This window comes from Pan paniscus, chromosome 17 (genome assembly GCF_029289425.2).
Source record: "Pan paniscus chromosome 17, NHGRI_mPanPan1-v2.0_pri, whole genome shotgun sequence".
NCBI lineage: Eukaryota > Metazoa > Chordata > Mammalia > Primates > Hominidae > Pan > Pan paniscus.
In genome coordinates, this window is record NC_073266.2 from 79,879,867 (window position 1) to 79,890,604 (window position 10,738).

The window sequence follows — 10,738 nt, forward strand, 5'->3', positions numbered from 1 at the left end:
TTCTTGGCTTTTCACAGCTGCATAGTATTTCATTGTAGATATGTACTGTAAGTTATGTAATAAGCTCTTTATTGATAGTCATTTAGGTTGTTCCCAGTCTTTTACAGTAATACATAATTTTTTAATGAAGAATCTCGTATATATATGATTTCTCACGTATGTGAGTAAATCTATAGTGGAATTCATGGGTCCTTTCATTGCATGTTTGTTGTTGCATACCAATAATCAACATAATGATTCTTTCAGTTCCCTGTATATTTCTTATTAAATGTTTATTTTCTGCTGGGCATGGTGGCACGTGCCTGTAATCCCAGCTACTCAGGAGTCAGAGGCAGGAGGTTTGCTTGAGCCCAGGAGTTTGAGAACAGCCTGGGCAACATAGCAAGACCCCATCTCACATTTTTAAACAATGAAAATTAAATTAAAATACATAAATATTTATTTTCTGATTCACTTATCCAAATTTTATGTTCAAGAGGATTTTCTGTGTTTTTCAAAAAGAGCAATCAGCAAAAGTATGTCACTTAACCATGTAATTGAAGCTATTGGAATATGCATTTTTTTTTTCTTGAGACATGATCTCGCTCTGTTGCCCAGGCCAAAGTGCAGTGGTACAAACACGGCTCACTGCAGCTTCAACCTCCTGGGCTCAAGCAATCCTCCTGCCTTTGCCTCCACAGTAGCTGAGACCACAGGCACGTACACCACACCCAGCTGATTTTTAAATTTTTTGTAGAGACAGGGTTTCACCATGTTGCCCAGGCTAGTCTCTAATTCCTGGGCTCAAGCAATCTTCTTGCCTCAGCCTCCCAAAGTGCTAGGATGACAGGCCTGAGCCACCCAGGCACGGCCAGAATATTCTTTCCTGAAGACTCTGCTCTGCTCCTTTGCTGACCGCAATCTCAGAGTAGCTGTCAGAGAACACAGGCAGCGTTTGCTTTTGTATATTTGTTTGTCCCACCTTGTGCTGTTCTCCTCCCTGTGGAAGGCACAGGGGATTCAAATGTCCAAGAAGGCATGGGTTCCTCTCCTGAAGGAGCTGGCAATCTGGGAGAGTTTTGCATTTGTTCACTTTTTAAAAAACAAGCATATAAAACCAAAGCACTGAACTACCTTTTCCCCCACAGCTGTACCTTCCTTGGAAAGAGAGTAGAACATCATGGGACAGAGAAATCCGATGTGGTTTGCAGTTCTTCTCTGCCAGCTAGAAAACCACCAAATGGTATGTTTAAAAAGAGCCTGTTGGTTGATAGATGTGCCCCAGGGTAGTCAGCTGGTTCAGATCCCTCCCAGATGGCACATGGATTTGCGGGCGTCCTCTCCCCCTTTATTTCATCCCGTGCATGGTCAGCTGAATATTTCATTCTCATCAGTATTTTAATTCCAGGTATGTTGTTTCCTTGATAATTTTCTACACTGGATTGGGGGTAACTAATAATGTTTTGATATACATAAAAAGAAAATAGAGCTGCAAACATAAATTAAAATGCTCAGACATGGTGGGATGATGGTGGTCACAAGTGAGGGTGTCTATGAGGAGATTTTGGTCATCTTCCCAAATTGTTAGGATCTAGCTATCATTATCTATGGAACATGTTGTAGATTAGATTAAATTAATCTTTTTTTTTTCTTTTTGAGACAGAGTCTCACTCTGCCACCCAGGCTGGAGTGCAGTGGCGTGATATCAGCTCACTGCAACCTCCAACTCCCGGGTTCAAGCAATTCTCCTGCCTCAGCCTCCTGAGTAGCTGGGATTACAGGCGCACACCACCATGCCCAGCTAGTTTTTGTGTTTTTAGTAGAGACAGGGTTTCACCGTGTTGGTCAGGCTGGTCTCAAACTCCTGGCCCCAGGTGATCTGCCCGCCTTGGTCTCCCAAAGTGCTAGGATTACAGGAGTGAGCCACTGTGCCCAGCCACATTAAATTAATCTTAAGTAGAGTTTCAGATTGCCAGAAGGTTGATGGTGGAGGCTGGTTACTTGGTGAGCAGGACAGTGTGGAGGTGTGGGTCCAGGTATCGGAAGAGATGGCTTAAGTGGCAAGGAGACCTTTCAGATGAGGAAAGAGAACAATAGGCCACAGAATAACCGGGTTAACAGGCTTTGACCAAGAAATCAGGGGTTTGGCCTTGATGTTTTGGGAAACAGGAAGACATTAAAGCTTTCTGGATGTGGAGTTACACAATCAGAGCAAACTTTTTTAAAGACCATTTGGCAGATAACATTAAATATAACTGAAGGAATAAAAAGTTATTTTAAAAAAGAGGAGAGGAAAAGTAGGAGTCCAGGAAACCAGGTCACGTAAATCTAGAGTTTTGAACAAGGATTCTAGCAATGAAGTGATCAGGGAGGGATGAAGAGAACAGTTGGCTCCACATGGTGTCGGGGATGAAAACTACAGAAATATTTCACAGGATGGCTGTGGTTCTGTTCTCATGACCAGCAAACCCCTGGTGCCCTGTTGCTATTAGGAAAGAGATAGAAGAAGCTCCTTTTGTCTGCAGGGGTCATTCTTCTGGGGATACTGAAGGGTTCTGGAGGTTAGCCAAAATGAGACTGGGTGATGTGGTGAGCATGATGAGAGCTGTTCTAAGGTAGAAACACCGTAATGGCCCTGGCTGCTCTCCTGTAGAGTGAAACCAGACTGAGCAGGGCTAGCTGAGATTGTGGATCTCACCCTTTGGAATGTGAGTGCTCGCGGACAAAGGGCAGCCAAGGGTGGGGACTGTCACTTCTGCTATCCCAGACCAACATTTTTGATTCTGAGGTTTGATTTACCGGGATTTGTTTTTCAACTGCGTAAAATTAAAGAATCTTTACTACCATATTTCTCATTTTCTTCCAATACAGAACCCCATGTTTACTTGCCCGGTTTAATAATTCTGCTTCTCTTCGCGTCTGTGGCCCTAGTGGCTGCCATCATCTTTGGCGTTTGCTATAGGAAAAAAGGGAAAGCACTCACAGGTATTGTGTCTATGGTGGTTTTTGCAAACCAATCTTAAAAGATAGATTTCTAGGTAAATGCTTTGGAAGTTGAGTAGATTGTCTACTTGCTGCCTATGGTGATCTGCTTAAACTAAAGCAAAACACGTTTTATCATTCTCTGGCAAAGGAAACAAAACTCCAAAAACTTGAAAAAGCCAATATCCTGCCTAGTTGTATATAAGGGAACAAGAATACGCTGGCGTTCAGGAAACGGATGACTTGTAAGCTCTGTGTTTGAGTTGTATAGACTCTGCAGCATCACATATACGGGAGCTTGCATTTATCCTAGAATACATCAATTTTTAATGCATGCTTTTAAAATATACATAAAATATTTAGATGACCGGTAGGGGGGAATTTCTGACTGGAGTGTTACTATGAAATAAGAACCTTCGGTGGGTGTGGTGGCTCACACTTGTAATCCCAGCACTTTGAGAGGCTGAGGCAGGTGGATCACCTGAGGTCAGGAGTTTGAGACCAGCCTGGCCAACATGGTGAAACCCCATCTCTACTAAAAATACAAAATTAGCCAGACATGGTGGCACATGCCTGTAATTCCAGCTACTTGAGAGGCTGAGGTAGGAGGATCACTTGAACCTAGGAGGCAGAGGTTGCAGTGAGCCAAGATCATGCCATTGCACTCCAGCCTGGACAACAAGAGCAAAACTTCATCTCAAAAAAAAAAAAAAAAAAAGAACCTTCGATTATGAAAATAAGTTATATTGAATAAAATTTGGGTGCTTATTCTTAGAATAGACGGTCAAGTCTTATCCTGTTTCTTGGGAATAATTTTCCCACACAAATTTGTTAGTGTCTTTAAACATCACGTCATGTTTAACTTGTAGACTACAAAGCTAAAAATGTGTAATTTTTACGAAAGGATTCAAGGCATCATTAGATTTCCTAAGAATATCTCTTAATCTTTCCTTTAATATTCAAGTCATTCTCTTTTGACTTGAATATTAAAAACCTGCTGTTTCACCATCCTTTTCCATTTTCAGTTGCTCTCTTATTTATTTACTTATTTATTTTTTAGACAGAGTCTCGCTATGTTGCCTAGGCTGGAGTGTAGTGGCACGATCTCAACTCACTGCAGCCTCCGCCTCCCAGGTTCAAGTGATTCTCCTGCCTCAGCCTCCCGAGTAGCTGGGATTACAGGCATTTGCCACCACACCCAGCTAATTTTTGTATTTTTAGTAGAAATGGGGTTTGACCATGTTGGCCAGGCTGGTCTCGATCTCCTGGCCTCAGGTGATCCACTGGCCTCTGCCTTCCAAAGTGCTGGGATTACAGGCGTGAGCCACCACGCCTGGCCCAGTTGGTTGCTTATTTATAGGGCCCACCTTTGCCTTGCTGTGATTTGATCAGTTTTCCCACGTCACACCGTTGGACTTCAAGAGACCCTGCATATCTAGCTACTTCTCTAACCATTACATTGCCAAATGAAACACTAGACAATCAGAAGATTAATTAAAGAGGAAAGATGGGGATTGCAGATGCCAGTGTTAAGCAGTGAGCAATGTTTGAGTGGTGACCTTTTTTTTTTTTTTTTTGAGACAGAGTCTCGCTCTGTCGCCCAAGCTGGAGTGCAGTGGTGTGATCTCGGCTCACTGCAACCTCCGCCTCCTGGGTTGCAGCGATTCTCCTGCCTCAGCCTCCTGAGTACCTGGGATTACAGGCATTTGCCACCATGCCTGGCTAATTTTTGTATTTTTAGTAGAGATGGGGTTTCACCACGTTGGTCAGGCTGGTCTCGAACTCCTGACCTCATGATCCACCCACCTTGGCCTCCCAAAGTGCTGGGATTACAGGCATGAGCCACCGCACCCAGCCAAGTGGTGACCATTTCTTAAAGAGTCTGTTCATTGTTGAATGCCTTTATTTAGTGCAGCTTCACCTCCTTAACAACATCATTACTGGGGATTTGGATAATGCATGTTCAGATGATGAAGGTCGCTTGTAGGCATGTTTATGTGAGATAAACAGACTTCCTGATGTTTTGTTCTTTAGGTTTTTCTTTTTGATACTATTTTACTGCCATATGGGCCTACCATTTAGTGAATTGGATGTCATGACTGTTAGCTCTTCATCCTTTCATCCATACATGTTTATTGATCATCAGGGACTGGACTGGCACTGGGGTCTCAATATCGAGCAACACAGACACAGCCAGTGCCCTCCTGGAGGAAGCATCTTAGTGGGCAGGGTAGGCGTTAAGCCCACGGAGGGAAGCTGAGTATGCAAGGGAAGGTGCTGAGCACCAAGTGGCAGATGACAGAAGGTCAGCCCATCCCTGGGGCCAGCCAGGGTCTCCCAGAGGAGGCAATGGGTGAGTTAAGATCTGAAAGACAAGTCAGAATTCACTAGACAAGGGGCATCAGGAGAACCACAGGCATTCTATCGTGAGAGAGCTGCATGATGAGGGGAGCACGGTGCATTAGCGGGCTGGAAGGAGCTAATGGCACCATAGCAGAAAGTCAGGGACCAAGTGGAAGATGAGGCTGGAGAGGAGGGCATGGCCAGACCATGTAGCGGCTGCTGAAGGAGTTTGCTCCTTGTCCTTAGCAAAGGGGACCAAGGGCGGCCCTCTGGCTTTAGAGTAGCAAACAAATGTGTGGTACAGTGAGAGTAGATGCAGGCGCACCAGTTAGGAAGCTGTTTGCAGTTGTCCAGAGGAGAGGTGATCATGGCAGGTCTGCATGTTTATCAGCTCCGTGGACAGGTATTATTTTTTAGTGCCATTTGTGATTGTCTAGACTGATTCCTCCAAGGAAACAGCTGCAACTATCCTTTTTTCTTTTGGTGGGGGGTAGGGAGGGCGTGGTTTACCTTGATATATAATTGCAAAATAAGAGAAAAGAAGCAAGAATAATGATGATAATAGCAATAGCTGACACATATTAAATATTTAATGTGTGCTGACATGACTATATATATTTTGCGTGTACTACGTACATCTTCACAACAGCACCATGAGGTGGGCACTATTATTTCCCCTATTTTGTGATGAGACTGCTTAGCACCGTCCCTGGCACGCTTAAGTGCTCATTAGCTGTTATACTGAACTGTGATGATCCTCCCATGGAGAACTTGACAACTCCTAACTTTAGTCAGTTTTGTTTTTTATTGTTGTTGCTTTTTGAGACAGGGTCTCACTTTGTCACCCAGGCAGGACTGCAGTGGCACAAGCATGGCTCACTGCAGCCTCGACCTCCCTCCCGGGCTCAAACAATCCTCCCACCTCAGCCCCCCAAGTAGCTGGGACCACAGGCATGCACCACCATGCCCGGCTAATTTTTGTATTTTTTTATAGAGGTGGGGTTTCACCATGTTGCCCAAGCTGGTCTCAAACTCCTGAGCTGAAGTGGTCCGCCCACCTCAGCCTCCCAAAGTGCTGGGATTACAGGTGTGAGCCACCGGGTCCAGCCCTAACTTTAGTCTTTATAGTGAACCCAACATTAAATATTCATTAGAAGTAGGATAAAATTGTATCTTTGCATAATATAAATTCATAGATTTCTTAAAATTCATAAAATTTAACCTTTTAGGTTTCATCACTTCTGTAAGAGTGGGTGGAGATGTACTTTTTGAACATATTCTTCTTTCTTCTGAGAAGCAGCCAGATATAGTGGAAAAGGTCTCGGGGCCCGCTGGTCTCAGTGGGTCTGACACCTAGCTTGCTGTGTTTGCCTCCCTTTTATAGTACATTCAAGCTAGTTCACTGGAAAAACCAGTCTCCTAGACATGTTTTCTTTGTTCTTCTATGATGTCTAACTTAGTCCCTCATAGCCAAAGAAAACTTGTTAAGAGAATGAGAATGTCTATAGTCATAGCAGCACCTCTGACAGCCCCCAAATGTGCCCAGAGGAAGTCACTGAAACGTTAGAGGATCATGTTTTGCTTTGCATAGAACAGGAAGTTCTGTTTTTGATAGGAGTAAGATGGCTTCATAGCCTTTATTTTTTATTTTTTATTTTTTTATTTTATTTTTTGGTTTTTTTGAGACAGTTTCACTCTGTCGCCTAGGTTGGAGTGCAGTGGCACAATCTCAGCTCACTGCAGCCTCCGCCTGCCAGGTTCAAGCAATTCTCCTGCTTCAGCCTCCCAAGTAGCTGGGATTACAGGACATTGCCACCATGCCCGGCTAATTTTTGTATTTTTAGTAGAGATGTGGTTTCACCATGTTGGCCAGGCTAGTCATGAACTCCTGACCTCAAGTGATCCTCCTGCCTTGGCCTCCCAAAGTGCTGGCATTACAGGTGTGAGCCACTGCACCTGGCCCTTCATAGCCTTTAAATCAGTTGATTTACTTTTAAATGCTTTCACTCCCAGGAGTGCTCACTGCAAGACTTGCGGTGGACTCTGTTGAAAGATAATATTGAACTGACCTAGTGGTCATAATACTGAGCCTGATAGAGAAATAAAAATCTAGAATGATTGCACTTATATGTGTAGTGTTCCCCAAAAGTCAAATATACAGAGATATAGAATAAAACAATGGTTAGCAGGGACAGGGGGAAAGAAAATGGGGAGATGTGGGTCAGAGGATACAAAGTAGCAGATGTGCAGGATGAAGAAAGTTGTCCAGGAATCTAATGTACAGATGGGGACTGTAGTTAATCATGTTGTATCATATTCAAGATTTTTGCTAAATTTGTAGATTTTAGCGGATCTTGCCACACACACATAAAAATGGGTAACTAAGTGAGATGATGGGTATGTTAATTTGCTTCACTATAGTAACCATTTTACTATCTATATTTGTCCTATAACATGTTGTATACCTTAAATATACATAATAACCTTTATTTAAAAGAAAAGAAGTGGGAAATAATAACTTGAAGTCCTTATCCTTGCTTTGTGTTTTCTAGCCAATTTGTGGCACTGGATCAATGAGGCTTGTGGCCGCCTAAGTGGAGATAAGGTAGAGTGAACAGTTCTTGGTGCCTCTGTTAAGTACATTCAACAGTTAGGCTGGTAGAGCCATCCTAGTCACATATTGAGCACCCCCCCACCCCCACTTTTTTTGAGACGGAGTCTCGCTCTGTGCCTCAGGCTGGAGTGCAGGGGTGCAATCTCGTCTCACTGCAACCTCCGCCTCCCAGGGTCAAGTGATTCTCCTGCCTCAGCCTCCTGAGCAGCTGGGATTACAGGAGCCCACTACCAAACCTGGCTAATTTTTTGTGTTTTTAATAGAGACAGGGTTTCACCGTGTTGGCCATGCTAGTCTCGAACTCCTGGCCTCAAGTGATCCACCTGCCTCAGCCTCCCAAAGTGCTGGGATTATAGGCAGGAGCCACCGCGCCCGGCCTCAGCTCCTTTGCTTACAGGGCATTTCCAGATTCAGTGATCAAACCTCAAATTCCAGGATGGATCCCTGCAGAGCAGCTCAAAGCCCAAGTCCAGGCTCATTCTAGATGCCTGTTTTCTTTGTCTTTGTTTCCACTTCTGTCATCTCTGTGTTCATGTCATTTTTTTTAGTACCAATCTTGATTGTCTGGTACAGATTCCTGAGAAGGATGAACTGCAACTTTCCTTGACTCTGTAGTTATTCTGGTAACATTTTATGTTGACACAATTCAAAATTATAGGAAAATAGTGAGAAAAGGACAAAGACCTTCCATATACCCTAGACATAGGCCCACCAGTTGTTTCTATTTTCTCTCATTGCTTTGTGATTTGCTTACTCTCTGTATGTGTGTATATGAACACAGGTATGTTTTCTTCTTGAATCATTTTACAGTGAATGGCAGACTGTGTGTCCCATATCCTTAAATATTTCAGTGTGTATTTAAGAACAAAGACATTCTCGTATATAACCATAGTACATGTATCGGAATCAAGAAATTTAACAATGGTACAATACTATTATTCAACCCACATTTGATATTAAATTTTCATTAATTATTTCATTATGTCCTTTAGGTCTTTCTTTCTTTTCTTCTTCTTTTTTTTTTTTGAGACAGAATCTCACTCTCTCATCCAGGCTTGAGTGCAATGGCGCAATCTCGGCTCACTGCAACCTCTGCCTCCCAGGTTCAAGTGATTCTTCTGCCTCAGCCTCCTGAGTATCTGGGATTACAGGCGCCCGCCACCACACCCAACTAATGTTTGTATTTTTAGTAGAGACGGGGTTTCACTGTGTTGCCCAGGCTGGTCTTGAACTCCTGAACTCAGGTGATCCACCCACCTTGGCCTCCCAAAATCCTGGGATTGCAGGCATGAGCCACCATGCCTGGTTAGATCTACTTTCTTTGATATAAAATGTATACATTTGAAAGCATAAGCTCAAACTGATTTCTCTAATTCCAGGCCAACTCAACATGATTCATTCTGGTCTTTCCCTTTCCCATATTTGAATCTTCTTTCCCCAGCTGTATGAAACCTGGCTCCTATTATTCTCAGTATATTTCCTCATTTGCTCAATTCTAGAATACATAGAATGTAGTTTCAGAATTACTAGAGCATACCACAGTGATACACAGAGCTGCTTACTCGAGTTCAATATTTGTTTACAGTTGTTTTGGGGTTTTGTATTTAGATTGAGAATATGTAGTCAGAATACTGTGTTCAAAAGTCATTTGGGTTAGCTCCTCTCCTTGCTCAGATGTGAACACGCTTTTCATCTGAGATGCAGCTACATTCGTTTCTAGTTGTATTCCATTCTAGAGTTCTCCTGCACTCGGTAATTTGAAATAACACAAAGTTCCATAGTCAGTTTTCCATCTGTACTTGTTATGGTGGAAATAATCAGTGTAAATACTGTTTTCAGCAATGTTTAGCTAAACTTATCCTAATAACTCTAGGTATTAATGCCTCTGCCTTCTGAATGTAAATCGGCAGGAGTCCTCAGGTGACAGTTGTGTCAGTACACACACGGCAGACTTTGGTCAGCAGGGAGCATGTGAAGGTGTCTTACTGCTGACTCTGGAGGAGAAGACATTTCCAGAAGATATGTGCTACCCAGATCAAGGTGGTGTCTGTCAGGGCACGTGTGTAGGAGGTGGTCCCTACGCACAAGGCGAAGATGCCAGGATGCTCTCATTGGTCAGCGAGACCGAGATAGAGGAAGACAGCTTCAGACAGATGCCCACGGAAGATGAATACATGGACAGGCCCTCCCAGCCCACAGACCGGTTACTGTTCCTCACTGAGCCTGGAAGCAAATCCACACCTCCTTTCTCTGAACCCCTGGAGGTGGGGGAGAATGACAGTTTAAGCCAGTGCTTCACGGGGACACAGAGCACAGTGGGTTCAGAAAGCTGCAACTGCACTGAGCCCCCATGCAGGACTGATTGGACTCCCGTGTCCTCTGAAAACTACTTGCAAAAAGAGGTGGACAGTGGCCATTGCCCGCACTGGGCAGCCAGCCCCAGCCCCAACTGGGCAGATGTCTGCACAGGCTGCCGGAACCCTCCTGGGGAGGACTGTGAACCCCTCGTGGGTTCCCCAAAATGTGGACCCTTGCCCCAGTGCGCCTATGGCATGGGCCTTCCGCCTGAAGAAGAAGCCGGCAGGACGGAGGCCAGAGACCAGCCCGAGGATGGGGCTGATGGGAGGCTCCCAAGCTCAGCGAGGGCAGGTGCCGGGTCTGGAAGCTCCCCTGGTGGCCAGTCCCCTGCATCTGGTAAGTGACTTCCCGGTCTCTCACTTCTGAGCAGAAGGGCCAGTTCTTGGTACAGGGTTTGGGGGCAGGTATTACCATTTAGGAAGGAGGAAGCTAATGGGAAAACCTCAGCTTGTGCTTTTTCTC

At 44.3% G+C, this 10,738-nt stretch overlaps 1 protein-coding gene across 3 annotated transcripts in view; it reads left to right on the top strand.

Moving 5' to 3' along the window:
- Positions 1-10,738, top strand: part of TNFRSF11A (TNF receptor superfamily member 11a) — a 65,868-nt gene that overhangs the window by 33,455 nt on the left and 21,675 nt on the right. For 2 of the 3 annotated variants that reach the window (XM_034943906.2, XM_034943907.2), the window contains 4 exons: positions 1,128-1,222; positions 2,851-2,964; positions 7,857-7,909; positions 9,829-10,612. In XM_034943906.2, coding sequence (XP_034799797.1) covers positions 1,128-1,222; positions 2,851-2,964; positions 7,857-7,909; positions 9,829-10,612 — 1,046 coding nt within the window. The remainder of the gene's footprint in view (positions 1-1,127; positions 1,223-2,850; positions 2,965-7,856; positions 7,910-9,828; positions 10,613-10,738) is intronic. The other variant, XM_034943909.2, reaches the window with a different exon arrangement.